The sequence below is a fragment of the Corythoichthys intestinalis genome, chromosome 5 (genome assembly GCF_030265065.1).
Source record: "Corythoichthys intestinalis isolate RoL2023-P3 chromosome 5, ASM3026506v1, whole genome shotgun sequence".
NCBI lineage: Eukaryota > Metazoa > Chordata > Actinopteri > Syngnathiformes > Syngnathidae > Corythoichthys > Corythoichthys intestinalis.
The window spans coordinates 16,010,066-16,032,347 of record NC_080399.1 but is presented as its reverse complement, the minus strand read 5'-3'; the positions used below and the strand labels follow the sequence as shown (position 1 = coordinate 16,032,347).

Genomic DNA, 22,282 nt, shown 5'->3' with positions numbered 1-22,282 from the left:
CAAGTGAAAAACTTTTTTTTTTTTTTTTTAATGTCCTTGAACATCACTACTGATATATTGTTAAAAACGTAAGGCTAGTTTGTATGTATCTTTTAGGGCCTATTTAGAACTCTTGATACTAGATTGTGCTGTGTTCAGTATCACCGTGACAATCAGCAGTTGAAGCTTGCGTTAAACATCAACATGTTTTATTATTTAAAGTCAGGGTTAACCTCTGAGTGCCATACTCTGGAAATGAAGAAATGGCAGTGCTTTATATTTTAAACAAGCATTTTCTAAGAGTTGTCCTGAGCGTTTATTTGCATGTTCGGCAGGCTGGAAAATGCTGGGCTAGATCACAAAGGCATCCTGTTACTTGAATGAACAATTCACGTCTGCTCACTTCAAAGACCAAAAGCTTGAAGATTTTTCATTGCTGAAGCCATAAAACACTTTTAGACGCACCAAATAATTTGCACCTTATTTAGCTGTTTTTCAATTGTTTTGTATACATTCCATAGCTCGGAGTCTTAGTTTTTTTTTTTCAGTCATCATAGAAACTGGTATAGCTTACTTATTACCTCTTTGCTTATTTCTTATTTTATATTTATCTTTAAAAAAGGAAAAAAATCTGTTGATTTAAGTTAAGCAATAAAAGTTCAGTGAAGACATGAAACCAAAATTTCATGTCAAAAGCCATTTTCTTGTTTGCGTTATCTCCATTTGTATCCTGGTCAAAGATTGTAAATAACCTGACAGATGCTGCTGTACTACCAAATGTTATGTTTTCAATAAAAGTACACAAAACACCTCATACCTGAGACGATACGTTTTGTATTTGTGAAAAAAAATTATGAATAAAAACCGGGATTAAAGCCAGTTGGAAATACAGGTAGTCCCCGGGTTACAAAGTACCCGAGTTATGTGATTTCGACTCGACGCCGCCGGAGTCTCATCCACCATTTTGTAATGAATAACATTGTAACTGCTTACATTTTTTCTTTTTTTTCTTTTAAACAATGTTATTTTCTGTACTGTACAATAACCCATCACATAACCACATTAAGCCAAAGAAATACAAAAAAGAACAAACAAAACAAAAAAACCTATTGAATTCTGACGAGAGGAAAAAACACGGTAAATGAACCTGAATCTGAAAAATTATTATTCCAAAGAACATGAGTGCCCTCTGGTGGAGAAAATTGTTACTAGTTTAAATAGTAAATAGTTCCTTTATAATTACTATTATGAAATCAAAAGGATCATATCTACTGTTTTCTGTGGTCAATCGGTACCAAATAAAAACTGGAAGAAAAGCAAAAATCCGCTGTTTCAGGTCATGTTGAGGGCAGCGCACTGTCAAATACTTCATTTTTTACGGTGCTTTAAAGACACCACATGATTGAACAGGCTGGCGTGAACATAGAACGGCAAGCTTGTGTCAAATTGGTATAATGGAGTCATGAGATTTTTGTTGCGACGTCCAGTGTTAGGAGTAACGCCGTTACGTAACGGCGTTATTTTTTCAGTAACGGGGTAATCTAACTAATTACTTTTTCCGCCGTTGCAACGCCGTTACCGTTACTGACGGTCAAAAGCGGTGCGTTACTTACTCTGAATAAATTGAAGAAACTACCAGCCGTGTCGAGTCGACTCTCTGCTCTGTTGATTTGTCATCCAAGACTTGGGGTGCGTTCAGGTTCGAGAATAGCGCACGTACTTCTGACTCCAAGCTGTTTGTCCCTGCTCATTCAATTAGACAATGCTTTCCAAAGTTTGGTAACATTTCTGTGTTTGCTACACCTGATGCTAGCCTCGTTCCCATCTCCCACTGTCAGCCAGCAATAATTCTGCTTCCATCTTGAGGACGGCAGACGCTTTGAAGGTGACGTGAATTGTCGGGAAACTAGCCTACCTGAATGCAGCCCCTCGAGAGATGCGATGGAAGTGATTGTGATTGGCTGAGGGTTAGAGTCATGTGTCGTGGTACAGCCAATCAGAGCCGGTGATTTCACAAGCAAACCGGAACAGCGCGTGCGGCAAACACACACGCAAAACAGATGCACAGGGTCGGGATGGCAGAGCAGTCAGAAGAAAAATTGTCCTTTAAGAGGTGGAGATATAGACACTATTTCAAGTTTGTCGAAAATAAAGGAAAACATGCATGTAATGTGTAATTTATGTCCCGGGGCAAAGCTTTTGTCGACATCTGTGGTAAGCAATTCAAATCTGCTGAAGCACCTAACAAGTAAACTACCTGTCTGTTCTTCTCTATTCCACCGACTCGAATACTGCTCAGAAAATTTCAAATTCTTTGACATACAACAAGTTCTTTTTAGAGTAACGGAAATAGTTACTTTCCCTGGTAACTAGTTACTTTTACTATAGTTATTCAGTTACTAACTCAGTTACTTTTTGGAAGAAGTAGTGAGTAATGTAACTAATTACTTTTTTAAAGTAACGTGCCCAACACTGGCGACGTCTCATTATAAAATTGGTAGAGCTACTCTTGGAATTGCTGGCAAAAAAAACAAACTGTCGAATAAAGAGGAAAAATGTAATGACTCTTGCGTAGCCCAAAGTAACGGAGATAGTAGCATGTTTTTCTTCACAAATCTACTCAAGTAAAAAGTACAGATTAGTAAAACTATTTTTAGAAATACATTTTTATCAAGGTCACTCAGGTAAATGTAACGGAGTACATGTAACACGTTACTACCCACCTCTGCTTGAAGTGTTAATTCCGACTTGAGTGGAAATTTCGTGTTACTTCGCCAGCGTAGGAACGGCACTGGTTCGTAACCCGGGGACTACCTATATTCCTGGTCTTCTGTAATTAGCATATGGCGGAAATCAGGTAACTTTTAAGTTCCGCTCTGAGACCCCCAATTTGGCCAAATTTCAAAATTGTCCGATATGCATGTGTGATACATCACTGGACAGCAGGGCATTTAAAAAAAAATTTTTTTTATGTTTTTTAAACAGCAAAACCCTATATGGAGGTGAGAGCACGCGACAGCAGAATTACAGACGCCACGACTTTAACGAGATATTAACGCGTACTTATCTTGTTTCGATCCAAAAACTTCATGTCACATGTATCACTGAGTGGCAAGACACAGCTGTGAATGGCCACAGCTGGATTTTGGGGGGATTTCAAGGGTAAAACATGGTAATATAACAAGGGTCACGATGCAGAAATCGCAGACATCAAGGAGTGGTCGAGATTTTCTTTTGCATATATATTTACCCTTTTAAAGTTTTTTTTTTTTTTTTTTTTTTTTTTTTCTTTGTTTGGACCGATTATTTATCATCTAACATATCAGAGAAAATGCGACTAACAAAAAAATTAGTTAAGCGATAGTTATGAGGTAGATATCCGTGACTTTTTTACAGACGCCATTTTTTTCATTGTGGCGTAATTTTTTTCAAAGTTTAAAATATGCGAGTGAATAATTGTTTTTTTTTTGTTTTTTTAAACGGAATATTAGATATCAATTAATGATTCTAAGCTATAAATGACATTTTGAATAATATAAATATAAAATGTTTTATGGCTGGGTTGAAACAAAAGTGGTTGCGCACCGTCTGTAAACGGGGATTTCCAGTTTAAAACGGACAAATTAAAAGTAGGGGCTTAATGCGCCATGAATCTGCTATGGCAGCATATACACATATTCTATCACACACAAAAGTTGTTTAGGCTTAAAATAGTTTCTTTTTAAGAGTGCAAGAGCAGAAACTGCTTTTTCAGTCTTCTCGGTGTTTTCCGCCATATACATTACACATTCTTATTCAGGCTTCATATCTGAGATCCACTTAGTGACTACGCCATCTTGTGGCTATATGTAAAATTTCCTTTGGGCATTTAATAACACATGGATATGACATAAAATGTTCAAAAATACCTTTTTTAAATTATTTTTTATTAACGGGTTTGTTGAAAAAGCATTGGTACATCATGTGAAGATCAGAAATATTGCATAGGTTTTTGGTAGGCATAAACTCACCACCATAAACTAGTGAGTCATTGTAGTCTGCCGTATGCATAGACAAGTGGACAAGTTTTTGCTGTGTTCGTAAACCACTTTGGTGTCTGTTGCATTATGGGGGAAAACAAAAAAAACACATTGGTGACATCACAGTGAAGAAAAAGGCACATTGGCAAATATTCTGCCGTCACAGCTACATACAGTGCTTCACAATTTTTTTACCAGCAGTAAGTGCGAAATTTTGTAAAATTACACCGATCAAATGGGGGATTGGTTGTATTTTCAGTGATCAACCCATCTCATCTACCGTGTTCGTCTCGTCAATTAGCCACATTAGCCTGCTAGCATTTGGTCACAATCTTTGTTCTTAATATGTGCGTATTAGTAGACTTGGTTATTTTGAGGACTTCAAAACACCCAATCTTTACAATTGTGACGTCATTTTAGGGATGTCCCGATCCGATTATGTGATAGGAAATCCGGTCAATCGCGCCATTTTCTCCTCACCCTCCCCCTTGCTAAGCAGTGCGACCAAACTCTCCAGTGCAACAGAGTTTGGTGCTTTACGATGTGGCAGGTTTTCTAGCTTTGATCTTGCCGGCGAAGCCTCTGTAGCTCGTGACCCGGGTGCAAAAATATGCAATCAGGACATCCCTAGTCTTTTTACGTCAATGTTGGAGTGACAGTGTTCCATATAGTCACTCTGAATGCAGTCAGATCATACCTGTTTAGTAATAGCTCACATTTGGCTCACAAACTATTCCAGCTTCCAACTATTCCATTTTTGCCTAAACCTTATAAATTTTCGTTTTAGGAAGCCACATACTGATGCATTTTTTGAGTAATAGGACAATGTTTGGAATTTTTTTTGAGAATTACTGCATGTGCAGTTAAAAAGTTGTTTCACAGATAATTTTCAAAGGTGGGACAATGAAACAAGACGATTGGAATATTAAAAGTGCTTATTATGAAGAAAACCTTAGCAAAACAGATCGTCAACTAAAAAAAAAATTGGTGTTCGGCCAGAAAATTGATCAATGTACCCCCTACCGTATAGTATAATTGCTGTAACAGTTCTACGATTCAGAAAGGGCGCCAAGTATTTGTTGATGTAAACTCAAAAAATGCAAATGCAGTGTAAAATCCCTCATTTCTATTCAAAATGATCATTTGATAGTGTGCTGAAAATCTGCATTAAAGCAAATCATGATGCAATGTATTAAGTGCAAACTAGTAACAAAGCCCAAACTCGTACAATTCAAATCATGTATTTGCAGTATTTAATTACGTCACCTTTTTAATAATCTGTAATCAATTGCTCAATTCATATCGTTTTTCAACTCATTTGGTGCCATTGACGGCGATAGACGTCCAAAACATTTGGAGTGGGACGGGCTGGCAGCTATCGGCGTCATAAGTCTTATACAATGTCAATAAATATCCTTGAATTGTAGCTGCGGTAGGCTATTTATTTTGGTCAGTAACAAAATGTCTGCTGGTGTGTATGTATTTGAGCTGCCCGGCGTAACAAAATGGCGTCTAAGATCGGACCAGTTTGAAGCCTTGGCCCGTATCGAGCACGGTGGGAGGAAAGTAGTTGAGTTTGAATCTCTTCATGCACCGGAGGCAAGCGCCGCAAGGCCAAAGTAGGCTGAGGCCACCGCACCACAGCGCCGCGCGCACCACCGGGTGAGCCACGCGCGGGAAGTACGCCCTCCAGTGGTCGGCCAGCTCGCCGCCGGCGGGCAAGTGCGGCTCATAGTCGCTCCAGTGAGAGGAAACGCCGTAAATGGCTGCGGGCGCCCCCGTTCGCCTCGCCCAAGGGACGCCGCTGTCCCCGTCGCAGTTATAAGCCACCCAATGGGAGAGGAAGTCGCCCGGGTGGCGCTCTGCCATCCGGGAGGGAGCGGCGCCCTGCACGGCCACGTGAACGCCCTCGACCCGCCGCGCCGCCTTCACCGTGGGCAGCGAGTGGTCACAGTCCAAAACCAATATGAGGCGGGAGCGAAAGGTGCCGTTCTTCTCGCGCCACCAGTCCAGGAGTTGATCCAGACTCAGCGTGTCGCCACCTACAAAAGTACAGCTCTTGGGTATTGATTTTATGGTAGGGCTGTCGATAATAATTGACTATAGTGGTGGGGGTAGGCCTGTCACAATATGCAACAATTCCATTTATCGCATGGTAAATGAAAATGAAGGCAGTAATTTTCCCGCTGCGATTTATCGCCTCATGGCGCGTACGTGCGCGCGCATTGAGCAGATGCTGTTAAAAGCTCGGCTTCCTTGTTACCAACAGCGTAATATGCTGTGATGAGGATTCACTCTTTTTATTGACTTCAGGGTAGAGGCGTGCGAAATTTCCGATTCTTAGATTATTCGCGATTCGGCCGTGGAAGACTCGAGAACGATTCACAAACATCCATAATTCCGATTATTGAATTATACCAGGTAAAGCGGAAGTAAAACACAGTAGGCGCGGTCTTTGGGACGCAATGAGGAACGGACCGAGAGTAAATATCATGTTCAACTCATGCCGCTAGATAAAGAAACAATCATACCTGAATGCGGCCAACAGCCACTAAAAACATACGGCTACAGTAGATATCATATATATGTCGAACTAGATGCAAAATGACAGACGACGGTGGTGTTAGAACATGTATTATTGAACAGAGATACGAAATGACAGACTTGCCGGCGTTAGTAAACAGCCGCCATCTTAAAGCAGTAGACTTCTCTAGAAGGCTCTTTTGTAGCGAACCTAATTATCTTTAAATGATGAAACAGTTTTAAAACTTTGACATGTCAAAAGTAGACAGAAGGGAAATTATGGAACAACGGGAGCAATTTTAACAACTGTAACGGTTGATTCACAACATTAAATTAATTGAATGTAGTTTAAAGCTGCTGATACAGAATGGGGACTGGAGTATTTTATTTACTGTTATTTTTGTATATATTTTTACTGTTATATGTTAACTTGATACCGAAATAGTAGTTTGTTTAGCCTGAGAGGATTTTTGGACAATTATGGAACTAATGTACAAAACAAAACAAAAAAAGAAAAAAGGAGGGGGGTGCATCAATAATCGTTTTATATTCGAATCGGAGCCTCTGCATCATAATCGAATCGTTACGTGCCCAAAGATTCCCAGCTCGGTATGTTTGTTTTACACGTTTGAACCTAGCCTAAGGCTATGTTCATACTACAGGTCTTAATGCATGAATCCGATTTTTTGTGTTTTTCCGACTCGAGTGAGGCAATAATTTGACGGTCTGAACGTGATAGGGCTGCAGCTATCGAATATTTTAGTAATCGAGTAATCGACTGAAAATTCTATCGATTAATCGAGAACCGTAATTGGATAAAACATTTTTTTAGGTAGAGAACAATTATATACATGAGAAAAAAAAATATTTAATCCAATATTGAACCATTTTCAGTCAATCAATGTCTATTTTCAATGTACATTGTTGAAAAAAGCCAAAAATTGCATCTCAGATGTGACTAGGAAAAAAAATCACTGCTTTCATTCAAAAAACTTCTAGATAAGAAAAATAGAAAAAATGTAATTACGCTTGATAACACACATCACTTGAAAGCGATGTGTTTTTCCCACACCATGATTTTACAAGTTGCTTTTGGGGAAAATAAGTGCGCGTTATATTCGCGAAATTACGGTAATTTGACGGTCTGAACGTCATAGGGCTGCAGCTATCGAATATTTTAGTAATCGAGTAATCATATAAAACATTTTTTTTTTTTTTTTTTTAGGTAAAGAGCAATTATAAATATACATGAGAAAAAAAGACATTCAATACAATATTGAACCATTTTCAGTCTATCAATGTCTTTATTTTCAATGTACATTGTTGAAAACAGCCAACAATTGCATCTCAGATGTGACTAGAAAAAAAATTCACTGCTTTCACTCAAAAAACTTCTAGATCTTATAAAAAAAACAAACAAAACAAATTCTTACCTAAAAATGTAATTACGCTTGCTAACACACATCACTTGAAAGCTAAGTGTTTTTCCCCACGTGTTTCAATTCCCATTTTTAAGTTCTAGTTAAGTTTTAAGTTAGTCTAAACTGTAAATACTAATAGGAGTTTTTGCTGTGTTCAAAATAAATGCTGTGCTGTATTGGAGCATATTACACACCAGTGCTACTTGGTGTTTTATCCAGCAATGACTACTGAGCTAAAACTGACAGTTAGCTTTATTATGTTTTAATTTTACACCCTCATCACTCTACAGCGCTGTGTTTTTACAGATTAAATAAAGCCTGTATGTAAGACACTCTAGCCATGCATCGACAGTGCTCATAATCAATAGAAACCTAGCCCTCCGCAGGGCTAACGTTACGTGAGCGAGTGACAGTAACGTTATCTTTATTAGCGCTGAGAAGTCTACTGTTTAAAGATGGCGGCTGTTTACTAACGCTGCCCAGACGCGGCCGAGTCTTGTCATTTCGCATCTAGTCCTAAATGCATGCGATATCTATGAGACGCATCGGACACTACCTGCTACCACACTAACATCATGCGGGCGTAGTTTTTAGCAACGTCAGCGTAGTTTGTAGCGGCTGTCGGCTGCAGTAAGTTTTTTTTTTTTTTTTTAATTGCTCCTTCCTCTACGCATGTGACGTCAGCGCGTTGTCCTGCATTAAAAGTAGACCGGGAAAAACGTGATGCTTCAAGCTGGCAAAATTAAACGATTCCTCAAGGTGAATAAAATTACTCGGATCAGTTTTTAAACTCGAGTTACTCGAGTAGCTCAAGTATTCGTTTCAGCTCTAGAACGTGACAAGTTGCATAGAAGTGGACCATTTCAAATCCGATCTGGGTCACTTTCGTATGTGGCCTAAATCCGATCTGGGCCACATTTATCTAGAATGTGGCTGGCGGTCTGAACTTTCAAGTCTCCCGAATCGGAATTCATGTAGCAATGACATCAGCAAAGCGAAAGCGGCAGGCAGGACGGGAGTGATGTAGCTGTGCATTAGCTTCTAGCTTGAACTCTGCTTTTATGCACAAAGCGGGCTTGAACACGGTCATAAAAAAATTAATGAAGAAAAGGATAAGCCTGACCATTTTCGGTTTTAATTCTGTGCACCGAATGAGCAATATTTCAGTATTGCTTACATGGCCGAGACGGGGCAAATTGACACACCCACGTCATGTCACGCACACAAGTCAAGGCTTAAGTGCGTGCGTGTATGCGTTCTATCAGTCCGTATACTGTAAACTTTGAATAAAGGACTAAACGGAGATTATTAATGTTTGTTATTTGTGTCATCTTTTTGGAAATCAAAATATGATCACCCTTGAATGACATACAGCTAGCATGTGTCATTTGTTTTGATGCTTCTGCGCATGCGGTCACTTTGCTGAGCGCATCTTGAACTGAGAATTAGTGCGTATGAGTGATACTTGAACGGGCTCCATGGACAAAGGCAGTCTGAACGGGCACGCCAAAAAACCAGACATGACAAAAAATCCGATTCGTGCATTAAGACCTGCAGTGTGAACCTAGCCTTAGTGAAGCCAAATTTTTGTTACTGCTACTTAATTTGTTTTTCTCTGTTGTTGTTGAAGTGCAATTGCTTGTGTTACTACAACGTTATACCTCTGTGCCTAAATGCTTAAGTTATTGAAGTGCAATTGAAGTGAACTTTCCTTGAAAAAGACATTTTATTTATTCTGTGTTTCTGTGCTGTATTGATATTGTTGTCTTTGTATTGATATTGTTGTCTTTGACTTAAAAGAGGCATGGTCTATTGTTTTTAGTTGGGATTTCTTAAAAAGTATTTTTTAATTTAAGAGTAAACGTTTATTGCGTTTAAATGGGTGTACGTAATATTAGTATTAGGGGTGTAACAGTACACAAAAATCTCGGTTCGGTACGTACCTCGGTTTTGAGGTCACGGTTCGGTTCATTTTCGGTACAGTGAGAAAACAAAATGCAAAATATAAATGTGCTAGTTGTTTATTACACACCTTTATGCTTTCAACAATAGGAACATTAGCCTTATACAAAGCTAGAATTCTGCTCAAAAAGTAGCGGGTATTTAAAGATAATCCAACTAGAGCTGTCCCGACTAGTCGACGTTGTCGACGTCATCGATGACGTAAATGCGTCGACGGGCAAAACATACCGTCGACGGGTAATGACGGGTTAAAAAAAATAAAAATACATGCGAATAAAGTTTAGAATGGCGGGCGCTCGCAATACAAGCGGTTGTTACTGGCACCCCCAAGGGTGCCGCTGTTATTTCAATGTGACCGGCGTTGTCAGATTGAGCAAAGAGGAAGAAAGTGGGCGGGCGAGCGGGAGAGAGGGAGCGAGATTGGTGAGTTGGAAAAGTGCGCGGGTAGCGCCGAGTTGACTGGCTTCATCCTTCACGTTTTTGTTTTGGTCAATAAGGGTATCCTTACAGAGCCATCCGACGCCTCTCGGTGTTTTTATGCACGCCGCCGCCTTCCTGGGGAGGAAATCGGACGAACCCAGACGAACCGACAACAACGGGCCAAGTGAATCGCCGGTGAGGAGTTAAAAACACCGCCAATTTCCAAAAAGGGCAGAGTTGGTAACACGTGAAAGCGGCATAAAGCCAAAAAAGCAGACCAGAATAGCTAGAGCCTGGAATTATTTCAAGGAAAATATGGAGGGTGCCACTTTGTGTACTCTTTGCTAAACTGAGCTCGCATACCACGGTAGCACGTCGGCTATGAACGAACACTTGAAGCGCCGTCACCCAAGTGTAATTTTTGAAGACAACAAGAAACAACAAACTAGCGGATTGTAAATCCATACAACTTTCTAACGATTTTTTTAAACGGAACTTGCCTTTATGTGCGTCGTATCAACGTGCATTTTTATTTAATAAAATAATTAATATAATCTTTTTTTTTTTTTAATTTTTTAAATTTTGTTAAATTTATTAGGATCATGGGAAGCTCCCACTTGGGGAAAATATAGACATATATCCTGTATATACATAATATAATAAAAATATATATGGAAACACCACTGGCCTGCTTACTGTAATCCATGACTGCACTGATGTTAGTTATTAAATATTATAAAGTTTTACATTTTGTAGTATACTATAAAATTAATATATTTATTTTTTGCTACTGTGGGTATGTGTGCCTTTCATTCAAAATAATTGTTGTAATATTTCAGTGTGCCCTCTACTTTGTTTATTTTCAGGTTAAAACAAACAAAAGTTGAACAGTTTTTCCCATCCCCAAAAATGCGGAATGCACACCAGAAACAGCATCTGAACTCACACAAAGTATTCTGAAAATGGTTGTCCGGGACATTGCAATTCATTTTAACATTTAGAACAATATCTACAATGACATACCACAAAAAGAGTAAGAATTGTTTTGACTCCTGTTAAAGAGGTGAAGTCACAGTGTTTCCGTTTACATTTTTTTGCTCTAGTTAGTGCCAGCAGCATTTGACCTCATTGTTTGTGATTTATTATTGGTATTTATGTTATTTATTTATACGTTAATAAAGAATTTAGGTGTTCCAAAATGTTTTTTGTGAATTAATAAGCTTGAACAAAAAAATCATTATTACAGTAGTAAAAACAAAAAAAAAAATTGATTAGTCGACTAATCGTAAAAATAGTCGGCTGACTAATCGGGAGGAAATTAGTCATTTGGGACAGCCCTAAATCCAACAACAATTTGCCTTTCAGACCCCGCGTATTGGTCAGCTTTCTTTCTGAAAGAAAGAAGGAAAAAAGTCCTGTGCTAAAGGGAAAAGCAATCCCGATGACAAAGATTTTAACATGTATTTTACAAATGAAATGCCTCAATGAATCATTTTTTTTTTCTTATGAACGGTTTTGAAAAGCTTAATCGGTGGATTTTCTCAAGTTAAAACGCCACACAGAAATTAATAATTTTAATTGTGTAAGCAGGATCTGTGTATTATTCTTATTATTTAATTATAGGTGTTTTCAATTTCAATTTATTTTATTTATATGGGCTATTATTTATTTTTATTTTGTGTTTATATTTTACAAATGTGATGTAGTATTCATTTATATTGTATATTTTATGTTGTATAACTTTAGTTCCTATGTGAATATTAGTTCCTACTTGTTTTGTTGTGGTAGGACTGGGAGGGTTTTGTATTGAACACGGGGCCGTGTTGGTTATTCAGTGTTTCCCACAGGATTTTAGGAGACTCTGGTGGGAGGGTCTCTGACCCTCGGGGTAGGGTGTGTATGTATATTTTCAAGCCTGGTGGGGGCCGCCACAGTCTCGTTCATTGGTGGGAAACACTGCTTATTATTATAGCAGAGAAGACAGCAGTAAATCAACAAAGACAAATCAACTGTGCCCCGAATTACCACTCAAGAGATCTGATGGACTCAAAAAGTGGGTTACGACTGCGTATTAGTTTGAAAATCGACCGGATCCACCGTATTTTTGCACGAGTGACTTCCAGTCTGCCCGATCCTAGCTACTGGTAGTAGTATTGACGCAGGAGGGTTGCGTCTCGCGTCAAATAATAAACTTTGCCGTTCTTTTCGCGTGCGTCGTCTTGAGCCGCTTCTGGGACGCGTTTAACACGCGGCCACACTGCGACTGGTGTGCGTTGGTTGATTGACTTTAACGCCCGCGTTTCACTGCGTTCTCGCGGTGACCACGTTGTTGCGCCGTTGACGTTTCTGGGTTATACTGTCCTACAGTGTTGGTCCTCATTATGGTAGAGAAGATGGAGTAAATATAATCTACACAAAGAAACTCTAACCCGATCGACTCACAGCCTCAAAAAGTAAGGGTTACATACATTACCTCAGAAACTCGTTAGGTACGCCTCCGTTCCGAACCGAGCACCACGTACCGAAACGGTTCAATACAAATACATGTACCATTACACTCTTACTTAGTGTTATTAATATATACTGTATTCTTACTGTGTTATTGTAAATTGGTTAAAACTTTGGAGGGGGGGGGGGGGCGCAATAATATCGTATATAGCAATAATTTATGAGAGAATTTATCGCCCACTAAAATTTGTGACAAATCGTGACAGGCCTAGGTTGGGAGTCGATCGTGCACTAAATGGTTTTTGTGTATTGTGATATTATTATTATCGTGGGCCACATATCGTCACAGTATCGACTCGTGAGTTACCCGTATCGCCCCACCTCTAACTGACTACTAAGCAATGATCAGTTTTGATGGATTAATACTGTATTTTTCGGACTATAAGTCACACTTGAGTATAAATTCCACCAGCCAAACAATGCACATTAAAGAGGTAAAAAAAAAAAGAAAAGTCGCACTGAAATAGTAGTCTTGCTTCTGGCTATGTTTTGTTTACGTCTTCACTCTATTCGGTGGTTAACTTTTGGTCTTTTAACCGAAAACCAAAAATGCAATTTTAGCTATTTTCAGCGCTGAATTTTTGGTCACATCTCCCAATTAAATACAACTTTAAGTCCAGAAAATACACTAATCTGCGATTACTCGACTGTCAAAATCTTTGAGTCAAGTTGAAACTGTTTGCTCACCTGCGAGTGCCCATTCCCCTGTTCTGTGCGTGTGCCCGCTGTAAAAGAGCACGTAGGTGTCGTAGCGCGGCCCGTCGGCGGTGCGCAACTCCATAAAGGCCTTGAGCTTTGCCTGAAGTGCCTCTAGCGTAACGCCGCCGGTGGAGTAGTCGCAACCGTACGTCTCGATGAGGTGCTGCGCCAGGAAGCGCTGGATGTTGCTCAGCATGGCCGTCGAGCGCAGGTTCAGCTGCTGCACCTGCTCGGGCGGCAGCAGAACAGGCTGTCCGTCGGGACTGCCGAAAAAAAAAAAAAAAAACATGCCGAAGTGGAGCTGCAGTCGTACCAGTTAATATTTTATAAAACATTTACACATAAACTCTCACTTTTACAAGTTTTGCATTCTAAATAAAGATCGACCGATAAACTTGGCCAATATCTGGACTTTGTCCTTGGCCGATTTACAAATAAAAACCTGATGTGACTGTTATGTTCATTGTTTGGGTGATTATGTTACTTGTGCTTTTGCACTACCCACTGGCCAAAAAAGGAAATACACATACAGTAAATGTCCCTCTTAGCTAAGGGTGTAACGATACATGTATTTGTATTGAACCGTTTCGGTACGTGGTGCTCATTTCGGAACGGAGGCGTACCGAACGAGTTTCTGACGTAATGTAACCCTTATTTTTCGAGGCTGTGAGTCGATCGGGTTACAGTTTCTTTGTGTAGATTATATTTACTCCGTCTTCTTTACTATCCTCTACTACGCGGTAAGACAGTATAACCCAGAAACGTCAACGGCGCAACAACGTGGCCGCTGCGACAACGCAGCGAAACGCAGGCGTCAAAGTCAATCAGCCAATGCACACCAGTCGTAGTGCGGCCTCGTGTTAGACGAGTCACAGAACCAGCTCAATACGACGCACGCGAAAAGAACAAAAGAGTTTATTATTTGACGCGAGACGCGACCCTCATGCGTCAATACTATACCGGTAGTTAGGATCGGGGAGAAGTCACTCATGTAAAAATACGGTGGATCCGGTCGATTTTCAAACTAATATGCAATCGTAACCCACTTTTTGAGTCCATCAGATCTCTTGAGAGGTAGATCGGGCCACAGTTGACTTGTCATTGTTGATTTACTGCTGTCTTCCCTGCTGTAATAATAATCAACACGGCCCCGTGTTCAATACAAAACCCTCCTACCACAACAAAACAAGTAGGAACTAATATTCACATAGGAACTAAAGTTATACAACATAAAATATACAATATAAATGAATACTACATCACATTTGTAAAATATAAGCACATAATAAAGTAAATAATAGCCCATTTAAATAAACTGAAATGAGCTAAAACACCTGTAATTAAATAATAAGAACAATACACAGATCCTGCTTACACAATTAAAATTATTAATTTCTGTGTGGCGCTTTAACTTGAGAAAATCCACCAAGCTTTTGAAAACCATTCATAAGAAAAAAAAAATATTGAGGCATTTCATTTGTAAAATACATGTTAAAATCTTTGTCATTGGGATTGCTTTTCTCTTTAGCACAGGACTTTTTTCCTTCTTTCTTCCAGAAAGAAAGCTGACCAATACACGGGGTCTGAAAGGCAAATTGTTGTTGGATTATCTTTAAATACCCGCTACTTTTTGAGCAGAATTCTAGCTTTGTATAGGCTAATGTTCCTATTGTTGAAAGCACAAAGGTGTGTCATAAACAACTAGCACATTTATATTTTGCATTTTGTTTTCTTAGTGTACCGAAAATTAACCAAACCGTGACCTCAAAACCGAGGTAAGTACCGAACCGAGATTTTTGTGTACCATTACACCCCTACTCTTAGCCGATATGCGATATTATTGTCTTTTTTTTTTCCCAATTCAACTACGAATCCTAATCCTACAGCCTAATAAATCACGTATTCAAATGCAATACATTTTTATTCTGAAATAAAACACCAACTGTATTAAAAAGGGTATATATTAAAAATAACACAACACACACAATGCATAACCAGTCATTTTAAAGCTAGTTAAGTGCAGAATACCCAATGGCATTTTTGTTGTCTGCCAATTAGAGCCCGTTAAAAGGGTTTATTTCATCCAAAATGACTGTCATCTTGTCCTGCAAAGTGCACGTTAACAAATTTGAAGCCAAATTATTTTCATTTATTAAATCCTATTATCATTAGCAATCAGTTTTTCATAATGACTGTAAATTCAAATCTATCCTTAGTGTAAAATCTCAAGTACCGGTATGTGAGATTACGCCCAGAAATCTGAACAGGACATGCTTTTATTATGAAATGTTCACGAGAAGTACGTCCGCTAATCGTAAGCTTTACACTCAGTAAAAAAAAAAAAAAAAAAAAAAAAAAAAAAAAAAAAAAAAAACTGCACTTCGCTTTTTGTCATGCATGTGGTGTCAGTAATATACAGTGGTACCTCTATATACGAAGTTAATCCGTTCCAGGAGCTTGTTTGTAAGTCGAAATGGTCGTATGTCGAGCAGGATTTTCCCATAGGAATACATTATAATTCCATTAATTCGTTCCACAGCCCAAAAACCTGCACTAAATCCTTAAAAAATACTGCTGGTACTATTACAAATAGCAATTACATATAGCAAAACAAATAAATAATAAATAAAAATCGGATTAATAATGTAATAATAATAATAATTCCTGTAATAGTGTAACGAAACGGGTTCTAATAAGGCGGACGTTTTTTTCTGTACCTGAAGGCACCGCGGCGCTGACGTGACAAAGAGGGAGGGGAGCGGGTGAAAGTTTACTTTCGCTTTCAATGCTTTCTTGAGAACATCGTCAATTGCGGCAGACAGCAGACGTTTTGTGTTGAATAAGTTGTGAAAGAAATGATGAAAACGTGGCGAAGCTGGCGATTTCTCTGGAGATGTTACCACAATAAGAATTGTCAGCTTAACTTATAAAGACTGGCGAACGATGGTCGGAGGAGGACCGTGGAGATGTATTGTTGAGCCATTTCACGGATGCCCACCCTACGCTCATATTTTTCTGTCATTTGCATCTTCATTTAGAAGGTAAGCGTCAACTTTTTCCTTGTTTCACCACCTGTACCAACCTTTTCTGAAACCTGTGTTGATTTGTCACACAAGAAAATCCGCCGTGCATTCGTCTGCGGTGCTGCCATTGTCGTCGTATTTCGAGCATGTCGTCGGATGTAGAAACAAATGGAGAGTCAAATTTTACGTCGGATGTCGAAAAGGTCGTGTGTCGAAGCGATCGTATGTAGAGGTACCACTGTATTTTTTCTTTTGTTCGCATCGTTTCCAAATGCTGTAATCCAGCAAGTTTTCATGCTTACAATTTCGCTTTTGAATTTGCAATTTTGTGTTTTGAAGAAGACTGCCAATGTCTTATAGCGGGCTACAGTGGTAACCATTGTCTTTTCTTCCATAAGCCTCAATGTAGCAATGCTAACGTTTTACAGTGTTTAATATAGACCTGTTTCCTTATTTTGTATGTCTTTAATTCTACAGTGTGTTGATGACCAATACAAATCTATGAAAGGAACTGGAGTCTTATATGCAACCAACATGCTCGTGTGCAGAGTCCCCGCAGCACACGCAGCCGGAAAAATTACTGCCATTTTTATTTACCGTGCGATAATTTGACTTATTGCATATCGCGACAGGGTTAGCTGCGAGTAGCAGCCCATACTGTATTTTTATCTTTCGTATGCTGAAATTTCTTTCGTTACAAGAGGCAATATTTTCCAATTGAGGTATGCCGTAACCTGAAAATTCTGTTTGTAGAGACATTCTTAAGTAGAGGTATCGCGATACATCAACATATCGATTGTCACATTCATAATCATAATAGTTTTTTTTGTTTTGTTTTTAAACCGGTCATGTTCAGGTGTTTGACACGGAGAATGGAAGTCTAAGTGTCTGGTTAGTCTGAACAGTTTTAATGTTTCACATTGAGAGTATGACATACTCCCATTGTGATTATTTAACATACCTCATTTATTGTGACAAAGCAGCGAACAGAAAGGGGTTATGGGGGAAACAGGAAAAAAAGAAAAACAAGAAAAGCAACAACAAGAAATACATTGAACGCCTACACTAACTATTACCGTATTGGCCCGAATATAAGACGACCCCCTCTTTTTCAAGACTCAAGTTTGAAAAAACACTTTTTGAACACCAAATATAATTTTTATACAGAAAAGAATTACAGTACATCCGAAACAAACGATTATAACAAAATATTTGATAGAGAAAGCATGTCATTTTGCCTCATTCAAATCTTAATATCTGAACATTTGAATATGTAAACTAAAGTGCAATCACATTTGTAAATGAATGGCTTCTTGTTTTTGAAATGTAAATAAACCAATCTATTGTGATAAAACAACAAAATTGCAATAACTGCATTAACCATCAAAGTGAAGTCTAACTAACAAATCTAAATTAGGAAAAACATTGCAATAAAATAATGCAAACTGGTTCAACTTGAGAGTAGTTGAGATCTGTCATGACAGAACACCGCCTTAATGATATCTGGCGCCATCTACCGACGTGAATGGGTATAAAGTCTAGACAGCGAATATAAGACGACCCCCTCTTTTTCAGTCTTATTTCAATGCAAAAAACTAGAGCTGCAGCTGTCGAATATTTTAGTAGTCGATTAATCGATGGACTAGTTAGTTCGAATAATCGAGTAATCGGATGAGGAACATGAAAAGTTAAAATCCTGATAGCTGAGCCTCAAATTGTATTTTTTTTTAAATGAGGATCCATCCATGTGCGACAAAAGAACAATTGGCTATCTTACATAGAAAAAGTCCGCTAGCTAAATGCTATAAAATGCTAAAGTTTTTTTTTTTTTTTTACAATGCTCTTAACAAATGGTTTCAGACACATATTACCACCAAAACGGCTTAATATACCTATAAACTAAATTATTAATGCATTAAAAAACATTAGCTCAAACAAAAACTTAGCTTACGTTGGTCTTAACAGGGAGCAGTTGGATTTAGCCATGTGAAAACAGGCAGACCAGAGGGCAGTGTATCCACGCCATTTTAATTAAATGAATACTCGGAGGACTAAAATTTAATTAGAATATTTTTTCCCAATCGAATACTCGAGTTAATCGATTAATCGTTGCAGCACTACAAAAACACAGTCTTATTTTCGGGCCAATACAGTAATATGTTGGTGCTATCGTCAGCTAGATGTACTTCCGGTTGACACCATGTGGGGGGGCCTGTTGACCAGTGAAAGAAGGGGAGGGGGGTGGGGGAGACTATAAGCTAAGTGATTGGGAGGGGTGGAGTGTACACAAATCAGCACTCTGATCTAGAACCCAGTAATCGTGTGAATCCCTTGTGAGTGTAAGCCTGTTGGCAACCGACCATACGCCGCCCAACCACCAGTGCCGGCACCGGGACCCCCCACCCGAGCGCGCCAAATCACAACCAGCTGCACGCGAGCCCAACCAAACACGCGACAGCCAAGCAGACGAGCAGAGACGCCGCGCGGCCGCCAACTCAAGGCCAGGTTCCCGGCTGACAGCCATTACCCAGCACCGTGATGGGATTGTGTGGGGTGGGTAGTGCAATGTATGCATTAAAATAGGAAAGCTCGGCTTGGGGCAGTGGTACCGCTACATGGAATTTCTGATAATAGTATTTTTTTAAAGGGCAAATATCTCATTTTCTAGGTTATGTTAGTCATTGTAGCATACTTGGGAAGTTCACTGAGATTAAATGGGGACAGTACTGTACATGATATAATGCATGTTGTGATGTACCTGCAGTAATTGGTGGGAATGACCACACCGTAACCAACACAGGTTCCTCCCAGGGTGCTGCCTAGTTCATGGAACAAGCCGTGGAAGATTGACTCAAGCGGAAGAACCAGCAGAAAGGTGCACAGGAAGATGCCACTGGATGCCTGAAAAATCACATAAAAGCTCATCTTTAAAAGCTAGGACAACCACATTGGCTACTGAAATGTTGCCTACCTGCCAGGACAGAGCTGCCAGAGCAACTGTGGAAGCCAGCGTAAAACGTAGCAGCCGCTCGGAGATGAGGCAAAAGTGCCTCATGCCCTTAGATGCCATGATTTTGTCCAACCGGCTAGTACCGCAACCCTGGATCAGGCACACCCTTTGGCAGTCGTTCAGCTTGCTGTGAAAGCCCCACAGGCTGATGAAGAACACCAAGTGGCAGATGGCCCAGAAGAGCGCGCACGTCACGAACGCCGGGACGGACAGGTACAAGCGGCCCGAGTGACCCAGCACCTGCGCTGCCAGTACCAGGAAGGTCAACTCCAGAAGCAGTAGGGGTAGCAGGGAGAGGCGGCGCCACAAGCCCCTCTGATGCAGGAGGGGCTGCCAACGCTCGGTCACGGAGAGGCCGCTGAAGGAGATGTCTAGCAGTGGGTCGCACAACACCAGGCAGAAGAAACAACCCAAAGCGAATGGGTTAGTTCTGATTTGGAGACTTCTGAAGACAACGTCAGCGGTGATAGTGGCGAAGCACGCCAGGTTGATCAGCGCCAGCACCGCTTTCATCCGTAGGGCCACCACGACGCCACCGAGGGCCAAGGCCAGCACAGTTACGCTCAAGGCTTTCCAGAGGAGCAGAACCGTACTGGCGGCGGCGAAACCCGTCAGCTGAAGCTTCTCTGCCGAGGTCAGGAAGCCGGGCCGGTACCTGGCGTAGCCCAGCATCCTCTCCAGCAGCGCCCACAGCAACCTCAGAGACAAGCTGGAGAGTAGTAGTCCATTGGCCACTTGTTCCTTAACGTCTCCATCCAAGTCAGGGCTGTTGACGAAGCACAGCAGACCCAGCAGGAAGCCGAACCAAAGGTGAAGGAGGCTGAGGCTGAGTTGCTCCTTGCCACAATAGCAGTACAAGACGGCGGCTACAACCAAAATGACCAAAGCCAAGATGAAAATGGCCAGCAGGGTGGACTCTGCTGTCATCTCCCAGCGTACAAAGAGGCCGAGACACAGCGCCACCAACAGGTTGAGGCCGGACATGTAGCCCAGGCAGCGGACCGCAGACCACAAACTGCCCTCTCCTTCGAATTGGCTCATCGTTGCTCGAAGCAAGTGACTAACACAGTACCGTACAAGACGCACCATTCTTACTTCAAACGTGATACACTCCAAACAGACAGGCCTGGGCTTTAAAACGACATTTGGCTACATTTAGGCACCTAAAAGTCCGGGGAAAAAAGTTTCGCTACGTTGTTAACTTGAGAAAGTGGTTAGCCTAGCTAACGTTAGCATCTTTCACCGGTCGACACTAACACGCTTAATTACGCTCGTTACTAAATTACGTGAGTGGCATTTTCGTCACGAATTGGATATCCGACGAATTATTAGCTTTGTAATGATGGAAAAAGAGCCAAACCAGCCTGCGAGGTAACGAAGGACATTTCAGTTCAGGAAGTTTCGACGCGTCCAAAGTTTTTAAGACGCCATGATTGATGACTGAGGAAGACTGACTACGAGGGCCGCCAAGCGACAAAACTAGAAAAACTAAAAATTTTACATTAAAATATATGTCTAAACAAGTAGCTCGTTGGCTGCCAGTGAACCAACGGACGTCCGATTTATTGATGGTTTTCATGCAAAATCTTCGTTCATATCGGACAGCGGTCTCGAACTTACAATAAGACAGTATTTTTCAAGTAATTGCAACCATTTGACAACCAATTGTAGTATTAGTGTAACAAAAATAATTCCCACAAAAAGCTCTGATTAGTTCAAATGTGCATGTTTTCTGGAGCAGCAAAAAAAATTGTTGAATTGACAAAAAAGGGCAATGCAACATAAAATGGATCAAATCGAAAGACACCAGGAGGCTTAATTATCATATTTAGTTTTATTTGCTCTGATGGGGAGGTTCAGACTTCAGAACATCTGAGCTGTCAATGTGCACTTTGGACTTAAATTTGTTCATTTATGTTAGGTTATTTATTCGTTTCCTTATGATTTAAAAAAGTCAATGTTTGCGCGATCTTCAAAATATATTCCATTTCACTCTGCACAATATGTCATTTGTACTTACTTTTCTGAATGTATGTTGCTCATATCTTTGTTGTTAAAAAACAAAAACAAAAAATAAATGTTTACATTAACTTCAACTTAAATATACATCCTATGTTCTTAAGTAGTTAAAATTGAGATTTGGCATTTAGTATGTGAGGAAATGAGGGAAAATAAAAATTATGAGCTGGAGGTTGGGGTTATTGCTGTTTTTGTTTAAAAAAAAAAAATTTGAATGAAAATCAGTTTTTGTATGTGTTATAGAAATAACTGTGCTAAAACAGTTTTCTTTGCATTTCAGTAGTGTAAGAGGTTTGACCCCCCCCCCCCCCCCCCAAAAAAAAAGAAAGAAAAAATATAAATAAAATTTCTGGCTCCGTGGCAACCTTTGCGTTTGGGAGTTCCGGCAAGAAATTCTAGCCACTTTCACCCCTGGACATATCGGGGGAGAATGCGACAGCAACAAAAGAATACAATTTAGCGATAGTTATGAGGTAGATAGCCGTGACTTTTTTACAGATGCCATTTTTTTTCATTGTGACATAATTTGTTTAAAAGTTTAAAATATGCGAGTGAATAATTTTTTTAAGTCGTTTTTTTTTTAAACTAAATATTAGACATCAATTAATGATTCTAAGCTAAAAATTAGACATTTTGAATAATAAATATACTTTAACAAAGTTGTCTTGAAAAGAAACTGCTTTATTTTAAGCCAAAACA

General features: G+C 39.8%; 1 protein-coding gene across 1 annotated transcript; it reads right to left on the bottom strand.

Moving 5' to 3' along the window:
• Positions 1-598: 598 nt before the first annotated feature.
• LOC130915975 (transmembrane protein 168-like) lies at positions 599-21,021 on the bottom strand. The gene is made up of 4 exons (XM_057836282.1): positions 19,526-21,021; positions 19,313-19,455; positions 13,520-13,794; positions 599-6,040 (listed from the first exon to the last, which is right to left on the bottom strand). Exons 1-4 carry the CDS (start codon positions 20,651-20,653, stop codon positions 5,511-5,513), a joined length of 2,076 nt encoding a protein of 691 aa, XP_057692265.1. The 5' UTR covers positions 20,654-21,021; the 3' UTR covers positions 599-5,510.
• Between the last annotated feature and the right edge of the window lie 1,261 nt (positions 21,022-22,282).